The sequence below is a fragment of the Mus musculus genome, chromosome 19 (genome assembly GCF_000001635.26).
Source record: "Mus musculus strain C57BL/6J chromosome 19, GRCm38.p6 C57BL/6J".
Taxonomy (NCBI): Eukaryota; Metazoa; Chordata; class Mammalia; order Rodentia; family Muridae; genus Mus; species Mus musculus.
The window spans coordinates 34,320,144-34,339,403 of record NC_000085.6 but is presented as its reverse complement, the minus strand read 5'-3'; the positions used below and the strand labels follow the sequence as shown (position 1 = coordinate 34,339,403).

General features: G+C 39.8%; 1 protein-coding gene across 7 annotated transcripts in view; it reads right to left on the bottom strand.

Annotated features, from left to right (window-relative positions):
* Nucleotides 1–11,628: 11,628 nt before the first annotated feature.
* Fas (Fas (TNF receptor superfamily member 6)) overlaps nucleotides 11,629–19,260 on the bottom strand; it is a 37,129-nt gene continuing 29,497 nt past the window's right edge. For 4 of the 7 annotated variants that reach the window (XM_030250748.1, XM_030250746.1, XM_030250747.1 and 1 more), the window contains 2 exons: nucleotides 18,819–18,843; nucleotides 11,638–12,411 (listed from right to left, as the gene is read on the bottom strand). In XM_030250748.1, coding sequence (XP_030106608.1) covers nucleotides 12,080–12,411; nucleotides 18,819–18,843 — 357 coding nt within the window. In that variant the 3' untranslated portion in view covers nucleotides 11,638–12,079. Of the gene's footprint in view, nucleotides 12,412–18,818; nucleotides 18,844–19,260 lie in introns of all 7 variants that reach the window. The other 3 variants (XM_030250751.1, XM_030250750.1, NM_007987.2) reach the window with 2 other exon arrangements.

Genomic DNA, 19,260 nt, shown 5'->3' with positions numbered 1-19,260 from the left:
AGACACACACACATAAACAACTACATGCACACAAAATATATACTTGTGTGTGTGTGTATATATATATATATGTATATATATATATATATGTATGTATATATATACACATACATATATACATAAGCACACATACACACACCATATATATGAAATATATACCCATGTATATGTATGTATATATTATATAGTTCTTTTTCTCTTAGTATGTAATTTCTGGCCACTTCTTGGTATTGCCTGCTTCCACTTAGACAAAAATCACATGAGGAAGATGTTCAAGGAAGGAAGGGAAGTTCAAGGAAGACATCTTTTTTTTTGAGAAAAGAGAATTTATTGGGTCTAGATTTTTAGAAACAAGGTTCATGACTGTCATGGTGGAATCAGGAAAATAGGAAGTGATGGCATGGAACAGTAGTTGAGAGCTTCCATGTGGAGATGACAACAATGAGGCAGAAAGAAACAGGCTAACTGGGAATGGGGTAGGCTCTGGAAACCTCAAAATCCATCCCCATGGTATAACTCCTTTAACAGGGCCACACCCTCTAAGTCAAACAACTCTATCAACTGGAGACCAAAACTAAGACAAAAGAGCCTATTGGGACCAATCTCATTCAAACCAGCACAGGAAACTCCACATCTAGTACTTACACATTAGCTACAAAATCAAGGAAGGCATCTTAACACAACTGAAATCAAATTTATAGCCACAGAGATTATGAAAATCAGTAAGATAAAACTGTACTTTCTCTGAAGCATTTATTTTGATTGAATATTGGAGCTGCTATCAGGACGTTTGATAAGTAAGTTACTTTTATAATGAAATGAAGATGGAAGTAATCACAAAACTAAATGAAAGATTAAAATTTTTAAAAATTATGTAAAATACACTCACCTGCCAGATAATGAGGAATGGCCTGGGAGCAATACTTGATTTGCTGTCAGCCTTTGTCTTTTTCATGGCCGGTCCACATGTACATAGATACACATGTGCATTTCACTACAAGAGTCCATTGTTGTTGCTCATGGCTTAGAGTTGAGAAATGTGTTTGGAAGGATGACACAAAATCAGGTGAGGGAGTTGACAGGGCTGTTAGAAACACATTAAAACCAAAAACGACTACCCAGTTTTGTTCTCTCGTTCTGCATTTTAGTTTGGCTGCAGAGCATTAATGAGGTCATGGAGAGAACCCACTCATGACTCAATAAGCCTAAGTTTGAAGTTGAGATGTGGAGACTAAATAAATAAATAATAAATAAATAAATAAATAAATAAATAAATAAAGCTTAACTCAAGTTGAGTGACCATTCCTGGGTAAGAGAAGAAATGAAAACAGGAAGCTGGGAAACGTCTTCATTACACCTGATTAAAATACATAGTTCAACAGATCCTGCAGCCTGCACCAGATCTATCTAGAATGCTGTCACCATTACCTCTTCTAAGTCTTCATTCATTTGTTACCAAGGAGACAGACCTCCCATCCTCATGCCAGCCTCTGCTACCAGTGGGATAGTATTTGCCCAGTAAAAGAAAAGAAGTATTGATACGATACAGTTAGGTGGGTCCTGAAAACATTCAGAGAAACAAGATCGTCACAAAAGCCCACAGATGGCCTTCCACTTATGTCATATGTCCCAGATTGCTGTCTCTGAATTCCCAATACCGAGGGACCCATGGATGTGATGTACCAGAGAGGCTACTTAGCAATGAAAAGAGTTTTTTTTTTTGTTTTGTTTTCATTTTTGCTTGTGTTATACCATAAACTGAAGAACAAGACCACATCTGCACTCTCCATTAATAACGCCCTGGGAATACAAGCACAGTGAACTGCCTCATTCTAGCCTGTGGTGGTTTTGACAGGGCAAAAAGCAAGTTACGGCAGCTTTGAGATGATGTATCTGTGCCATCTCCAATGTCACACATTTTTCTTAATTGTCCAAGCATAATTAGACACCTTGGGAGGCAGAAGGGCTCTTATTACACCCCTACACACACACACACACACACACACACACACACACACACACACAGACACAGACACACACACACACACACCACGCCACACAACACACACACATGTGACATACTTGGACTTGACATGTATACATACATGCATTTGAGTTGCATAAGGAGCATTTTATTTCTAGCATGTCACTTTGTAAAGTTGAAGAGATCTGACCTCTTTGACTCAGCTAGTACACGATAGAACTAGATGCCATTGCACGACTGTGGAGCAACTAAACTCTGCAGTCTTCACTTGAGCATTTTTACTGCTAAGAAATGGTCTCTCTTGAAAGATGCACCACATATAAGGCTGTGCAAAGCATGATTATGTTTTGACATCCTCAGAATAGCTAAACCTAAAGACAGAAATCTTCTTACTGATGATTGCGGATGGGGCGTTGGGGCTAGGGGACAGCGGGGGTGTGGGAGTGTGTGTGTAAATGCTTAGTACACACTAGCTTTCCTTCGAAGCAATAAAAGCTTTTGGAACCAGATGGAAGTAAAAAAAAAAAGTTGCACAATGTTGTGAAATACTAAATACCACTGAATTGTATACTTTATGATGGTTGGTTTTTATGTTATGTGACTTTTGCCTAGATTAAAAACAAAAGGGAAGAAAGGGACTTTCCGATTTCCAAGTTCTTGAGAAAGCCCTTTCTCCTGAAGGAATGAGTAAGGTGTGATGTGTCCGTCAGTCAAGTGCTAGGCCATGGGAGAGGATGGAGAAGCACCAGGGCAGAGTATGCCCTGGACCAGAATTCAGCAGAACTGGAGAAAGTGCTGCAGTGGGACTCTCTCAACAGCTTCTTCAGAGTCCTGCTGATTCAAGCAGCACTCTCTGCACACCCTCCAATCCACCCTTAGGTCCTAAATCTCATCGGGAACCATGTCTCATAACCTCTCATTTCCAAAGGAACGTTCATTTCCTGAAGACCCGCAACTTTGTTGTATTTCCCCCAGCCCCAGAAATTTTGTTTAAATAATAAAGCTACACAATAGAAGTATCTGGTCCATGCAATTTATCTTTGCATTAGCTGTGGAAATAGGAAGATGCATTGGCAAGGTCTTTGTCCCTCAACAAGACCAGCTCCAGGCATCTGGACACTGTCACCTCTCTTTGTCATGCTTCTCCTTTTGTACACTGCAGCCATACTGACCCCGTTGCAGACCCTCACGCGTGTTTGGCTTGTCCTGGCGTTTGTTCCAGTCCTCCCTCAGATTTAGGCCACCCTGCTGCAAATCTTTGCTCCATCTCACTGAGGCCTCTCCTGACCACTCTATATAGTAGTAACACACCTTGCTTTTTTTTTCTCTCTCTCCCTACCTTTGCCTCAATTCTCCCTGTCCTGATAAACGGATCGGAGCATTTATAATCTCATAACATAGTATTCTGCACAATCATTACACAAATTCTTGTCCGTCCTGTTATGAGAGATCCAGCTCCAGATTGGTGGTCTTTTTGTATGTTATTAGCATGTTATTAGCATGTTATCCTAGAATAGTGCCTAGCTGTAAAAAGTAAGAACTATTTGATAGATAGTTGTAGAAAGATCAAGAGTCCTAGTGGTTCAACATAAACTGCTGTCTCTCTTTATTGATGAGTATTGAATATATTTCCAAATGAAGCCGGTTTTGCTGCAATTTGTAAAGACTTTGTTGTTGTGCACTCTTGATACCTAAGATGGGATTTGAGCATGCACACCCAGGTTCTGAGGATAACACACTGGCCTCTGGCCTAGAGCTAGACCTTCAATCTTTCCCACCATGTTTTCTGGGAACCAGACTGAGACCCCTTGCAGACGGAGAAGGAAGAGAAGAGATTAGAAAAAGTTCCATTGGCTTTAGCCAACAAACCTTGGCAGTTGTGTGACAAAGAATTCTAAGAGGTTCATGGAACTTTGTTGCTAAATTTTCTCACTCTCTTTCAGTACAGTAGAGCTTGCTTCAGTCTTTAATAGAAGACACCAAGTCACTTGTTTATAGACAAATAAGAGTGTATAGGGGTCACAAGGCAGAGCACAGGGGGACTCCATCAACTCTGTCTGGGTCCTACAACATGAGCATACCTGTCTATCAGCTGACTTCCAGATGTTCTGCACCTGGTCCTGTTATCTGACTGTCACCCAGCAAACACTTCCTTCTCAAGTCCATTCTATTAACTTAAGAGAATGGGCACTTACACTTGATATATTTGTATTATAATATAATATACACGTACCTTTAGTTAGTCTAAAAATGGTGGAGTGCTTGTTCAACTTTTAGTTAAATAGTGAATTAATCTCTAAGTTGGAAATATTTCTTTCCATGGGTGTTGGCATACTGAAGCCTTTCAGGCTGTGACCCGAGACTTTGCACATTTTCATAATTGCTGATTAATTATGCAGCACATGAATATTTCCAGTCTCAAACCTTCTGAAGCATGTCTGGACCTGGGGATATGAATTTTAGAGTGCTGTTCATGAAACCCAGGGACTCATGGGTATGAGACAAGTGCTTCCCCCCCCCTTCCCAAAGCCACATCATCTGCAGGACACATTTCCAAACATCCTCAGGTGGTTTCTATGAACGTTAATCTTAAGAACCAATGTCATACTCTATTACAGTTTATCACATCCTCTCATGGGTGTCTCATTCCTGTGCATTACAGTTATAGGAACAACTGATGGACTGTGACTTTAATTTACAGATATGGATAAAGAACATCCAAGATGTTAAATCTAAAATTATACAGCTAGGCCATAAAAAGGGGTTGACTTAGAATCAGACATTGCCTTATTTTAGATAAAACTCTTGTAATATCTGCTTTGTTTTGCTCTTTTGTTGGCAAGTTGAATATGAGAATTAAACTGTGACATACTTTGGAGAAACTTTCAACCAGGACCTGAGTCAGTGCTGGAGAAACAGTGCCATCTTGTGGCCGTGTGGAACCACAGCCCCGCTTTCCTTCCCATTTGTTTGGAGCCCACTGTTATATTTTATTGACAGATCCTTGGGCCTTTTATTTTATAGCTGAGACCTTTTTTTTTTTTTTTTTTTTTTTTTTTTTTTACATTTAGTAAGAGGGAAAACAAACACAGGGATTTCCATTTTTATCTGTCTTTTAGGAATAAAGGACTAGTAATGCATGGCTTTTAAAATAAATGTAAAGAAATCATTTACCATAGCACATTCAGGATATATTAAGACATATTTTTAAAAATTTTTATTAGATATTTTCTTCATTTACATTTCAAATGCCATCCCAAAAGTACCCTATACCCTCCCCCTCCCTGCTCCCCTACCCACTCACTCCCACTTCTTGGCCCTGGCATTCCCCTGTACTGGAGCATATAAAGTTTGCAAGACCAAGGAACCTCTCTTCCCAATGATGGCCAACTAGGCCATCTTCTGCTATATATGCAGCTAGCGACAAGAGCTCTGGGGGTACTGGTTAGTTCATATTGTTGTTCCACCTATAGGGTTGCAGACCCCTTCAGCTCCTTGGGTACTTTCTCTAGCTCCTCCATTGGGAGCCCTGTGTTCCATGCTATAGATGACTGTGAGCATCCACTTCTGTATTTGCCAGGCACCGGCATAGCATCACTCGAGATAGCTATCTCAGGGTCCTTTCAGCAAAATCTTGCTGGCATATGCACTATTGCCTGCATTTGGTGGCTGATTATGGGATGGACCCCTGGGTAGGGCATTCTCTGGATGGTCCATTCTTTTGTCTTAGATCCAAACTTTGTCTCTGTAACTCCTTCCATGGGTATTTTATTCCCTATTCTAGAGAGGAATGAAGTATCCATGCATTGATCTTCCTTCTTCTTGATTTTCTTGTGTTTTGCAAATTGTATCTTGGGTATTCTAGGTTTCTGGGCTAATATCCACTTATCAGTGAGTGCATATCAAGTGACTTTTTTTGTGATTGGGTTACCTCACTCAGGACACATGCTCCACTATGTTCATAGCAGCCCTATTTATAATAGCCAGAAGCTGGTAAGAACCCAGATGTCCCTCAACAGAGAAATTGATACAGAAAATGTGGTACATTTACATAATGGAGTACTATTCAGCTATTAAAAACAATGAATTTATGAAATTCTTAGGCAAATGGATATATCTGGAGCTGAGACATTTTTATCCTACATTTCATGGATTTACTCATCAAAAACAAGGTAATTAAGTCATGTGATAGTAACCAACAGTCAAGTGATTCATATTTTTTCTCACTTTATTTACTGGGGTGTAGGACCATTTTGTCCACTTGTATGATTCTGGACTTGTGGCTCAGGTAGATCCTTCTACCCTGTAACTGGAGGCATCTTCTAATGAAGCTCAAAGTATCAAGGACGTGTCTCCTCTCACTAAAAAATCTTCCCCCTAAAGCAGTATTATATTAGAAACAAAGTTAGAGATTGACCGTTATTTTACTGATGGTGAAGTGTCTAGAATGAAGATCTTGTCTTTCTGACTAGAAAGTAAACAGGTGATATAAAAGCTGAATACATCATATACATCATATTCACACACACACACACACACACACACACACACACACACACACACACACACACAATCAGCATGTCTCCTTGCAGTCACTTGGTTAACTAACATCTTCCCTTCTAACATATTTAATTATCGTGTCTGTGATGCGTGCACATTCGCAGGTGCACATGCACATGTAGCCATTCTTACTTAGGATGTCCCCCTCTATCGCTTTCCACCGCTTTGGTTTGAGAACACATCTTACTCCCACGGTTCTGGTAGACTAGCTGGTCAGGAGCTTCTGGCATTACCTGTCTCTGCTTTCCAACAATGGGGTTACAAGGATGTGCCACCATTACAGTGACTGGTTTCTTTTAGGGCTGGGGATGCAAATTCAGGCTGGAAAGCACACGCACCAAATGCTTTACGCTCTGAGCTACCTGCCCTCGCCCCATCCCAGTTTCTACTTTAAAATACAAAGTTGACTATATCTGAAGGAAAACCCTTCTGTCCCAAAAGCTTATAAATATACATAACATCTACATCACAGATCTCCAAGGTGTTTCAGGTGACAGCACAACCTCCGTCAGTATGTTTCCATCTTTGGAGCCTTCCACTGGAGGGTATCTGGAAGGGGTTTGTCATACCCCAACAGAACTACTTCATAGGATCAGCACTTTATATAATACAGCAAATCAGCTCACTACAGTTTATTATCTTCTTTCTGCCTAGAACCAAGGTATTCATCCAAGCACTGAACTGCTAAGAGGTCTAAGTAAGCATTTAAACCAATGAAAATGTATGCTAGCCTTATTTATGATAGCCAGAATCTGGAAAGAACCCAGATGTCCCTGAACAGAGGAAAGGATACAGAAAACGTGATACATTTACACAATGGAGTACTACTCAGCTATTAAAAACAATGAATTTATGAAATTCTTGGACAAATGGATGGATCTGGAGGATATCATCCTTAGTGAGGAAACTCAAACACAAAAGAAGTCATTAGATATGCACTCACTGATAAATGGATTTTAGCTCAGAAACTTAGAATACCCAAGATACAATTTGCAAAACATAAGAAAATCAAGAAGAGGGAAGACCAACGTGTGGATATTTATTCCCCCTTAGAATAGGGAACAAAATACCCATGAAAGGAGTTACAGAGACAAAGTTTGGAGCTAAGACAAAAAGATGGACTATCCAGAGACTACCCAACCTGGGGATCCATCCCATAATCAGCCACCAAACCCTGACACTATTGCATATGCCAGTAAGATTTTGCTGAAGATACCCCGATATAGCTGTCTCATATGAGGCTATGCAAGTACCTGGCAAACACAGAAGTGGATGCTAACAGTCATCTATAGGATGGAACACAAAGTCCCCAATGGAGAAGCTAGAGAAAGCACCCAAGGAGCTGAAGGGGTCTGCAACCCTATAGGTGGAACAACAATATGAAATAACCAGTACCCCCAGAGCTCGTGTCTCTAGCTGCATATGTAGCAGAAGATGGCCTAGTCGACCATCACTGGGAAGAGAGACCCCTTGGTCTTGCAAACTTTATATGCCCCAGTACAGGGGAACACCAGGGTCAAGAAATGAGAGTGGGTGGGTAGGGAAGCAGGGTGGGGGGAGGGTATAGGGAACTTCAGGATAGCATTTGAAATGAAAATAAAGAAAATATCTAATTAAAAAAAAAAGAAAAGAAAAATGTATGCTAGCTTATAAGTGTGACACATGACCTCACACAAATTTCTGTCTGTGTGATCTATTCTCAGATCACTGGAAACAGAAAGACAAGCCAGAGGTATGACAGAGTTAAAGCCTTAGTCAAATCCCTTTGCTAACAAACTATCAGAGTTGGTGCCAAAGGACAGCTTAAACTAAGTTCCATCTAAACACCGCATGGCATAAGAAAGTTGGACCAATATGGGAGCCAAACTTCCTTCTTCTGGTGCACAAATCTATTTGAACCCGGAAATTATTGAAAGATATAAGTCCCAACATACTAAGAAATCCTGGCTCAGAACAGGAGTCTCTGGAGGAGTTGGTAAATAAATAATAAATAATAAATAATAAATCTTCTATGCATGAAGTTAGTACACATAAATACAAGACTTGTCATTCAGATCTACAATTCAAATTCAAAAATACACCAAGAAGGTCACATGAGTATGGCTAGTGATGTGGCTCAACAGGTAACCTTAGTACAAATTCCTAGAACTCCTGTAAAAGGCAGTTATGGCACATATGTATCTGTAAGCTTGGTAATGGGAAGTAGGCAGAGATGGTGGACTGGCTGCCAGTCTAGGTCCAGGCTCAGTAAGAGTCTGTCTCAACAGAATAAGGTGGAGGATGCTAAATCAGGATACCTCTTATTCTATGGCATCTCAGTACGTGCACATAGACATATACATGTGCACACAAATGTGTATACAGTGCACATGCATAAGTTCTTGGGAGCCATGTGAGGACAGTGAGTTTATGATTGGCAGCATGAGATCACAAGTAAAATTTAATTTTAAAAGTATTTTTAGGAAGGACTCATGAAGAGCTGTAGACTCCTTAAAGTAGGATGATGGAATAAGATTGTGACTGTAGCCTTGGCTGGATTTAAAATCACCTAAGAGACCCACCTCTAGGTAGGCCTGTGGGTATGCTCCAGATAGGCTTAATAGAAGAGGGAAGACCCACACTGAGAGTCTGCACACCATCCCATCCCATGAACCAGGATCCGAGTGTGAATAAAATGGAAATGAAGAAGGCTGGTGGAGCACCAGCCCTCCAAGGTCTCTCCTTCCTGCTACAGACACAGCTTGACCAGTTGCCATGGTCCCCCAGCCCTGGCCTCCTTGTCATGATAGACTGACTGAACATTCAAAGCACAAGGCAAGCCTTCTTCCTTTGGTTGCTTCTTGCCAGATATTTGTTTACAACAAGAAAAGAGACTGATAGACACAGCTTTCCACGTAACCTTAAAATATCCATGAATAGGAAGCAGAAACATATGTATAAGTGAGCATTCACAGATAATTAGAAATGTCACGAACAGTGGACAAAACGATAAAAAATGGGAATGGTTAATTTGAGGAGAGTAATGAAACATCTCCCTACATACGATCTTCATATAAAACTATAATTTCAAACAATCAGAGCAGAGAGAAGTTCAAAAAGCTACAGGAGGTGATGCTCTACTCTGGGAGGAAAGAATTGAGGGACTCATACAGGAGTTATTCAAAGAGAAAAGATCCAAGTCTTCAGAACAGCAAGGACATGGTATATGCATGCGTGTGTGTGCGTGTGTGTGCGTGTACACTCATATATACATATACGTATACATATACATAAACATATACACATGTAGCATCATTAAAGAAAAATAAGGACATGAGTTTGAAAGAGGGAAATGAAGGTGTTAGAGAGAGGAAAGGGAAGGCGAGATGGTATAATTATAATCTCAAGGGATAAAGGTAAATATAGCTGGGCAGTGGTGGAGCATGCCTTTAATCCCAGCACTTGGGAGGCAGAGGCAGGTGAATTTCTGAGTTCGAGGCCAGTCTGGTCTACAAAGTGAGTTCCAGGGCAGCCAGGGCTATACAGAGAAGCCCTATCTCAAATAAATAAATAAATAAAAATAAATAAATAAAAAATAAAATAAAAGTCATACTGCTTAGCAAATGAGTTAAAACTAAGTTTACTATAATCTCAACAATTAGGAGGGTGAAGCAGGAGGATTACTACAAATTTCAGGCCAGCCTAGACCACAGAGGAAGATCTCAAGAAAACAGGGATAATGAAGGATAGGGAAAGAAGCAGCAGAAAGGGGAGAAGAGGGAGGGGAAATGGGGGAGGAGAAAGAGATTAATAAATCCACATTGGAACTCTTTTAAGTTAAATTGCTGAACACCAAGAAAGTGTGGTAAAGGAACCTTCAGAGTCTATTAGAGGAAAAGAGAGGAGTTGCCTAGAAAGGAATATTTAGACCAGAAGTGGGCATATCATTAACAATGAACACAAGAATACAGTGGACTGATGTTCTAAAAGCTAGGGAGAAACTACAAATACTGTGCATTATGTAGACTTCCCCTTTCCGTTCCTAATTATCTGTCTGCCTGCCTATCCATCTATCTATCTATCTATCTATCTATCTATCTATCTATCTACTTATTTACCTGGGTAGTAAGGATTGATTCAAGAACCTTAAGGGTGCTAAGAAGGTGGTCTACTACTGAGTTATCTTCCAGCCCCTGGTATAAAATCCAAGCAGGAAAACTTCCATTCAGATGAGAGCACGGGAAATAATTGCAAATAATGTTGTGCTGTATGCCATATCGAGATCACTATATGGAAACTAACAATGTAGTACTGCATAGGGCCTGGTCAAATACCAGAGGACTCTGTGGTTACTAATGAAGAATGCTTAGAAGTTTAAGTATGCAAGGCCCATGGGGGTCCCTGACCTCCTTTTGTACATAGTCCTTTTTCCTGCAGCCCATACGTGACATAAGTATTCCTTCTCATGATGTGTACCACAAAAAAAAAGATTCAATCACTGAAGCAAGGTAACTTTGGAGCAAAAGGTCACTTTAAGTCCAGAACACAGCCATGGTTATTGATGTGGGAGTGGTCATTCCCGGAGCCTCTGGGTGAAGCCAAGGGGAAGAGACTCACATCCTCCAATACAAAGCCTTTTCAAAGGGACTCAGAGTTCTTGGTTCAAGTTCAAACTCATTAAAGAAGGCACAGGATGTTCTTATGCTTAATCTCACCTTAAAACGTGGGAGTTTCATATCTGAACTCTACTGGGTTTGTCCTTCTGCTCTGTCCAACTAGAAAGCTGGACAGGACATACCTCAGAGAAAACTGTCATACCTCAGAGAAAACTATAGGCAAATCCCCCAAGCTGTGCAATCTTTCTGCTTAAATGCACTTTTGAGACCACGGTCATCAGATTCCTCAAGAATATCAGACATCTGCCAAGCTAAAGTATTCTTGACAGTAACAGCCATAGAATGAACCATTTAATTATTAAAAGGCTTTGGAAAGGAATTTCCTCCTAAGAGGTCAACTCAAGCTTTAAAGATTCATTCATTGCACAGGTAGCATTTAAGTCGTCATCTAGAGTAAAGAAAAATGGAATAACAAGCAAGACAACAGAGCAATAGAAATGCAAAAAGAGATACTTTAATTTAAAAATTATTTCTTCTATTATACATTTCCACATAGAGAGGAAAAGAACTGTCCATCAATGGAAGGTCTTCAATTAACTGCGAGTATTTGTTTCAGTTTATAATTCTCCTCAGTTCATAGTATATGAATATAAACACAAACACTGCAGATTCCACTTCACATTTAATACAAATTTCATGGACATTTGAATGTAAAAATTGCAGTAGACAGAGAAAATGGTTCATCTCAGCAACTGCAGAGAATAACAGAAGCAGTCCCTGGAACCTGCTAGTCATTTGACCCTCACTGAGTATCAACTACCATTTGCTGGCAAAGAGAACACACCAGGAGTTGCCAATGTCAATACAGTTGGCATTCATTTTGTTTCCATCATGGGTGGCAGGCTCTCTCCTCTCTTCATGGCTGGAACTGAGGTAGTTTTCACTCCAGACATTGTCCTTCATTTTCATTTCCAGTGTCTGGGGTTGATTTTCCAAGGTCCTTCTGGACCATGTCCTGAAATTTATCTAAGGTTCTGCGACATTCGGCTTTTTTGAGACCCTTGATTAAATCTTGATATGCATCACTCTTCCCATGAGATTGGTACCAGCACAGGAGCAGCTGGACTTTCTGCTCAGCTGTGTCTTGGATGCTGTCATGCATGATCTCATCTATCTTGCCCTCCTTGATGTTATTTTCTCGAGCAAATTTTTTAGCTTCCTGGATTGTCATGTCTTCAGCAATTCTCGGGATGTATTTACTCAAGCTAAGATCTGAAAAACAGAAAATAGTTTCTGAAAATGTCTGTCTAGGAGAAACCCCCTTACAGAAGCCGGGTTCACATCTGCGCTAGGTGAGACCCCTAGGGTAAGCTTGAGTTGTCCTCCCAAACTTGCTAAAGTATTTTATAATTTACTCTCTGAGCCAGACATGATGCATGACATCTTTATATCTTCTTATTTCATTTATGAAATCGGAAGCTTGGTCTGTTCCAGGAGCTGATCCTGTGCCACAGTGATCCATACCCAAATACCATCAAGATCTGGTTTCTCAGTGCTGACACACCTGTGAGCACAGGTAAGACCACCATTTCTTCTCAAATCCCTGGCCCAAGAGGGACCTACCCAGAGCCATCAGGACACAGGAATAAAGGAATAGCTGGGGATCCTTTTGGTTTCTGTCTGTGCACCATAACTGACCCTGTGCCACAGCTCTCCATACCCAAATTCCTCCCAAAAAGAATTGGTCTCCAAGGAGTACTGACACACAGGCTTGCAGAAGAGACAAGCCACAGTCAGAGACAGCACGACCAGCTAATACCAGAGATAACCAGATGGAGAGAGGCAAACAGCAAGAACATAAGCAAGGAAAACCAAGGTTACTTGGCATCTTCTGAATCCAGTTCTCCCACCACAGCAAGGCCTGGATATCCCAACACAGAAGAAAAGCAAAACTCTGATTTAAAATCACATCTCATGATGAGGATAATAGAGGACTTTCAGAAGGACATAAATAACTCCTTTAAAAACAGCTAGAAGCCCTTAAAGAGGAAACATAAAAATCCTTTAAAGTGCTACAGGAAAACAGAACCAAACAGGTGAAGGAATTGAATAAAACCATGCAGGATCTAACAATGGAAACAGAAGCAATAAAGAAATTCCAAATGGGAGATAACCCTGGAGATAAAAATACCTAGGAAAAGAATAGGAGTCATAGATGCAAGCATCACCAACAGAATACAAAAGATAGAAGAGAGAATCTCAGCTGCAGAAGATACCATAGAAAACATTGACACAACAGTAAAAGAAAATGAAAAAACAAAAAGCTAGTAACCCCCAAAATCCAGGAAATCCAGGACACAATTAGAAGACCAAACCTAATGAAAACAGGTATAGAAGAGAGCAAAGATTCCCAGATTAAAGGGCCAGTAAATATCGTCAACAAATTTATAGAAGAAAACTTCCCTAACATTAAGAAAGAGATGCACATATAAAATTAACTCCAATATGTACTCACTGATAAGTGGATATTAGCCCAGAAACTTAGCATACCCAAGATATAAGATACAATTTGCTAAACACATTAAACTCAAGAGAACGAAGACCAAAGTGTGGAAACTTTACCCCTTCTTAGAATAGGAAACAAAACACCCATGGAAGGAGTTACAGGGACAAAATTTGGAAGTGTGGCGAAAGGATGGACCATTTAGTGATTGCCATATCCAGAGATCCATCCCATGATCAGCTTCCAAACGCTGACACCATTGCATACACTAGCAAGATTTTGCTGAAAGGACCCAGATAGAGCTGTCTCTTGTGAGACTATGCCAGGGCCTAGCAAACACAGAAGTGGATGATCACAGTCAGCTATTGAATGGATCACAGGGCCCCCAATGGAGGAGCTAGAGAAAGCACCCAAGGAACTAAAGGGAACTGCAACCCTATAGGTGGAACAACAATATGAACTAACCAGTACCCCAGAGCTCTTGTCTCTAGCTGCATATTTATCAAAAGATGGCCTAATAGGCCATCACTTGAAAGAGAGGCCCATTGGACTTGCAAACTTTATATGTCCCAGTACAGGGGAACACCAGGACCAAAAAGGGGGAGTCGGTGGGTAGGGGAGTGGGGGGGGGTGGGTATGGGGGACTTTTGGTATAGCATTGGAAAAGTAAATGAGCTAAATACCTAATAAAATGGAAAAAAAATAAAAAAGAAAAAATATTCAAAGAAAAAAAATTAACTCAAACAAATCAATGGCCTTTCTCTACACAAAGGATAAACAGGCTGAGAAAGAAATTAGGGAAACAACACCCTTCACAATAGTCACAAGTAATATAAAATACCTTGGTGTGACTCTAGCTCAGGAAGTGAAAGATATGTATGATAAGAACTTCAAGTCTCTGAAAAAAGAAATCTAAGAAGATCTCAGAAGATGGAAAGATTTCCCATGCTCATGGATTGACAGAATTAATATAGTCAAAATGGCTATCCTGCCAAAAGCAATATACAGATTCAATGCAATCCCCATCAAAACTCCAACTCAATTCTTCACTGGGATAGAAAGGGCAATTTGCAAATTCATCTGGAATAATAAAAAACCTAGGATAGCAAAACTATTCTCAGCAATAAAAGAACCTCTGGTCGAATCACCATGCCTGACCTCAAGCTGTACTACAGAGCAATTGGAATAAAAACTGCATGGTACTGGTATAGTGAAAGACAAGTAGATCAATGGAATAGAATTGAAGACCCAGAAATGAATCCACACACCTATGGTTCCTTGATCTTTGACAAGGGAACTAAAACCATCCAGTGGAAAAAAAGGCAGCATTTTCAACAAATGGTGCTGGCACAAGTGGCAGTTATCATGTAGAAGAATGGGAATTGATCCATTCTTATCTCCTTGTACAAACCTCAAGTCTAAGTGGATCAAAGAACTCCACATAAAACCAGAGACACTGAAATTTATAGAGGAGAAAGTGGGGAAAAGCCTTGAAGATATGAGCACTGGGGAAAAATTCCTAAACAGAATAGCAATGGCTTGTGCTGTAAGATCAAGAATTGACAAATGAGACCTCAAGAAATTGCAAAGCTTCTGTAAGGCAAAGGACACTGTCAATAAGACAAAAAGGCCACCAAAAGATTTGAAAAGGATTTTTTTTACCAATCCTAAATCTGATAGGGGAATAATATCCACTATATACAAAGAGCTCAAGAAGCTGGACTCCAGAAATTCAAATAACCCCATTAAAAATGGGGTACCGAGCTAAAGAAAGAATTCTCAAATGAGGAATACCAAAGGGCTGAGAAGCATCTAAAAAATGTTCAACATCCTTAATCATCAGGGAAATGCAAATCAAAACAACCTTGAGATCCCACCTCACTCCAGTCAGAATGGCTAAGATCAAAAATTCAGGTGACAGCAGATGCTGGTAAGGATGTGGAGAAAGAGGAACACTCCTCTATTGCTGGTGGGATTGCAAGCTTGTACAACCACTCTGGAAATCAGTCCTGTGGTTCCTCAGAAAATTGGACATAGTACTACCGAAGATCCAGAAATACCTTTTCTGGGCTTATACTGAGACTATGTTCCAACTAGTAATAAGGACACATGCTGCACTATGTTCATAACAGCCTTATTTATAATAGCTAGAAGCTGGAAAGAACCCAGATGTACCTCAACAGAGGAATGGATACAGAAAATGTGATACATTTACACAATGGAGTACTACTCACGTATTACAAAGAATTTATGAAATTCTTGGGCAAATGGATGCATCTGGAGGATATCATCCTTAGTGGGGTAACCCAATCACAAAAGAAGTCATTAGATATGCACTCACTGATAAGTGGTTATTAGCCCAGAAACCTAGAATACCGAAGATACAATTTGCAAAACACAAGAAAATCAAGAAGAATGAAGGCCAAAGTGTGGATACTTCACTCCTCCTTAGAATAGGGAACAAAACACCCATGGAAGGAGTTACAGAGAAAAAGTTTGGCGATAAGACAAAAGGATGGACCATCCCGAGACTACCCCACCTGGGGATCCATCCCATAATCAGCCACCAAACCCAGACACTATTGCATTTGCCAGCAAGATTTTGCTGAAGGACCCTGAGATAGCTATCTTGAGTGATGCTATGCCGGTGCCTGGCAAATACAGAAGTGGATGCTCACAGTCATCTATAGGATGCAACACAGGGCCCCCAATGGAGGAGCTAGAGAGAGTACCCAAGGAGCTGAAGGGGTCTGCAACCCTATAGGTGCAACAACAATATGAAATAACCAGTACCCCCAGAGCTCTTGTCCCTAGCTGCATATGTAGCAGAAGATGGCCTAGTTGGCCATCATTGGGAAGAGAGGCCCCTTGGTCTTGCAAACTTTATATGCTCCAGTACAGGGGAATGCCAGGGCCAAGAAATGGGAGTGGGTGGGTAGGGGAGCAGGGCGGTGGGAGGGTATAGGAAACTTTTGGGATAGCATTTTGAATGTAAATAAAGAAAATATCTAATAAAAAAAGAAAAGGATGCACATAAACATGCAAGAGACCTACAGAACTCCAATTAGATTGGACCAGAAAAGATATTCCTCCCATCACATAATAGTCAAAACACCAAATGTATAAAACAAAGAAAGAATATTAAAAGCAGTAAGGTGACATGGTCATTAACATATAAAGGCAGACCTATCAGAATTACACCAGATTTCTCACCAGAGAGTATGAAAGCTAGAAGATGCTGGGCAGATGTCATATAGACCCTAAGAGAACACAAATGCCAGCCCAGGCTACTATACCTAGCAAAACTCACAATTACCATAGATGGAGAAACCAAGATATTCCATGACACAACCAAATTCACACAATATCTTTCCACAAATCCAGCCCTACAAAGGATAGTAGATGGAAAACTTCAACACAAGGAAGGAAACTGTACCCAAGAAAAAGCAAGAAGTAATCTTCTTTAAACAAACCCAAAAGAAGATAACCACACAAACTTAAAAATAACTTTAAAAAAATACAGATGGGTTTAGTATAGAATTGTATCAGAACTTCAAAGAAGACCTAATACCAGTACTCTTCAAACTATTCCACAAAATAGAAACAGAAGGAACACTACCCAATTCATTCTATGAAACCACAGTTATACTGCATATTCTCCCTTGGAGATGGAATGGTTTCTGTATAATTAGGATCTTGTCACAGTTTCCTTTCATAGAGGACTTCATAAGAATTTTTTTCTATTTCTATCGTGTTTAATGTTCCAAATAGATTTTGAAAATTGGTTGAGTACATATTACTTTTAGTTTCAGAAGTTATCATGTATATTTAAGAGGCATTTAACTATTTTAAATTACTTTGATGACTTAAAAAGCCATTATATTGCACATTTAAATAGTTTCCATTATATCTCATTTAAAAAAATTTACACAAATTCATGTAAAACTAAACTTTCCCCAAATCTGAATTCAAATGCAAGCATAACATAGGTCCAGGCATACATGCACACATAACTACAAAAGCAGATATATGCAGATGTGTTTAAAGTTTAGTACTGACAGTGTGCACAGTCACTAATTATAGTAAGAAGTGAAATTTCATGTCACATTATACTAGTGCATCTTTTGAAGTTTGTATACTGAACATGTATTTTCTATTTTAAATAAGGAATAAAAGTGAGTTGTAAAATAGAAATGAACAGACTAACACATTGTACCATGGATTGGAACCTTGTTCTTTTGCTTCTATTACGTCACAGTTAAATTAATTTGGGCAATTGTTAACAGGATTTTTATTTTAGTTCTCTCCCTCTCTCTCCTTCCTCCCCTCCTTTCATCACCTCTTTATTTCTCCCTCCCTTCCCCCCCCACTGTGTGTGTATGTGTGTGCATGCTTGTGTTTTGTCTGAATGTATGCATGTGCCATATGTGTGCATGGTGCCCATAGAATCAAAACAAGGAGTCACATCCCTTAGAACTGAAATTACAAATGGCAGTGAGACACTATGAGGATGTTGGGAATCAAATCCAGGTCCCCTACAAGAGTAGCAAATGCTCTTAATTGTGGAACTATCTATATACTTTCAATGTGGAGAACACGTTAAATGACCTAATTTTATATACAGAGGATTATAGAGAGACTTCTGATGTTTGGAACAGGCTTTCCTTAATTAAATAAAAAATGTGTTCATTCTAAAAAAAAAAAAAAGAAATGAAATCAGAAGCTTAAAAAAAAGATCACCTCTAATGCCCCCTAGAGACTTGATGAGCAAACCCACAAACCTTAAAGGTCAGTTCACCCCTATGGCTGAGTCACAGGTCAAGGGACAGGACAGGACAGAATTGGACATGTTGTTGCAGAGATGAGGACATGTATAGAGTTCATGGTTCCATTTGATCGGATTCCAAAGGGTCCCGTGATACAGCTAACTGATTATGAAAATGTTTTTCTTGAACCTCTCATAATATTCTGTTTTATCGCTTCTTCGTATATTTTAAATTGAGACTGCTATCAATTTAAGCTTTGGCTAGAACTGACAGTTCACATAACGGTAAAGCCTAAAGTGTCACTGCAATTCAAACATTATTTCACTCTAAAATCTTAGAGCCTGTTCCGACTTATGCCTATTCCCATAAAGAAAGCTACTTCTGTGAAATAAAATAATAGAAAGACTTACTTGAGGCATTCATTGGTATGGTTTCCTGGGAAGAAAAAAAGCAGAGGCAAAGAGAGAAAAAACATACATGCATGTCATTTAACTTTTTCTAAATTCAGAAGGAAATATATACAATTGCCAGAGATTATGACTATACACACACACACACACACACACACACACACACACACACACACACACACACAAAAGAAACTAGCCTTTGTGGTTAAGATGAGCTCTTTCAGTCATTCAGTTTTGATTCTGAAAGGTTCCACCCTCCTGGTTTAGATAGACCAGGCTGGCCTTGAACTCAGAAATCCGCCTGTCTCTGTCTCCCACGTGCTGGATTTTAAGAGCAAAATCTTTGCGGGGGTTTGGAAATCTGAGTCCCGTGCTTTAGCCAATTGCATTTCCACAAAACAGGGAACATTACACATCCCTACCCAGCTCACACTGGTAGGCA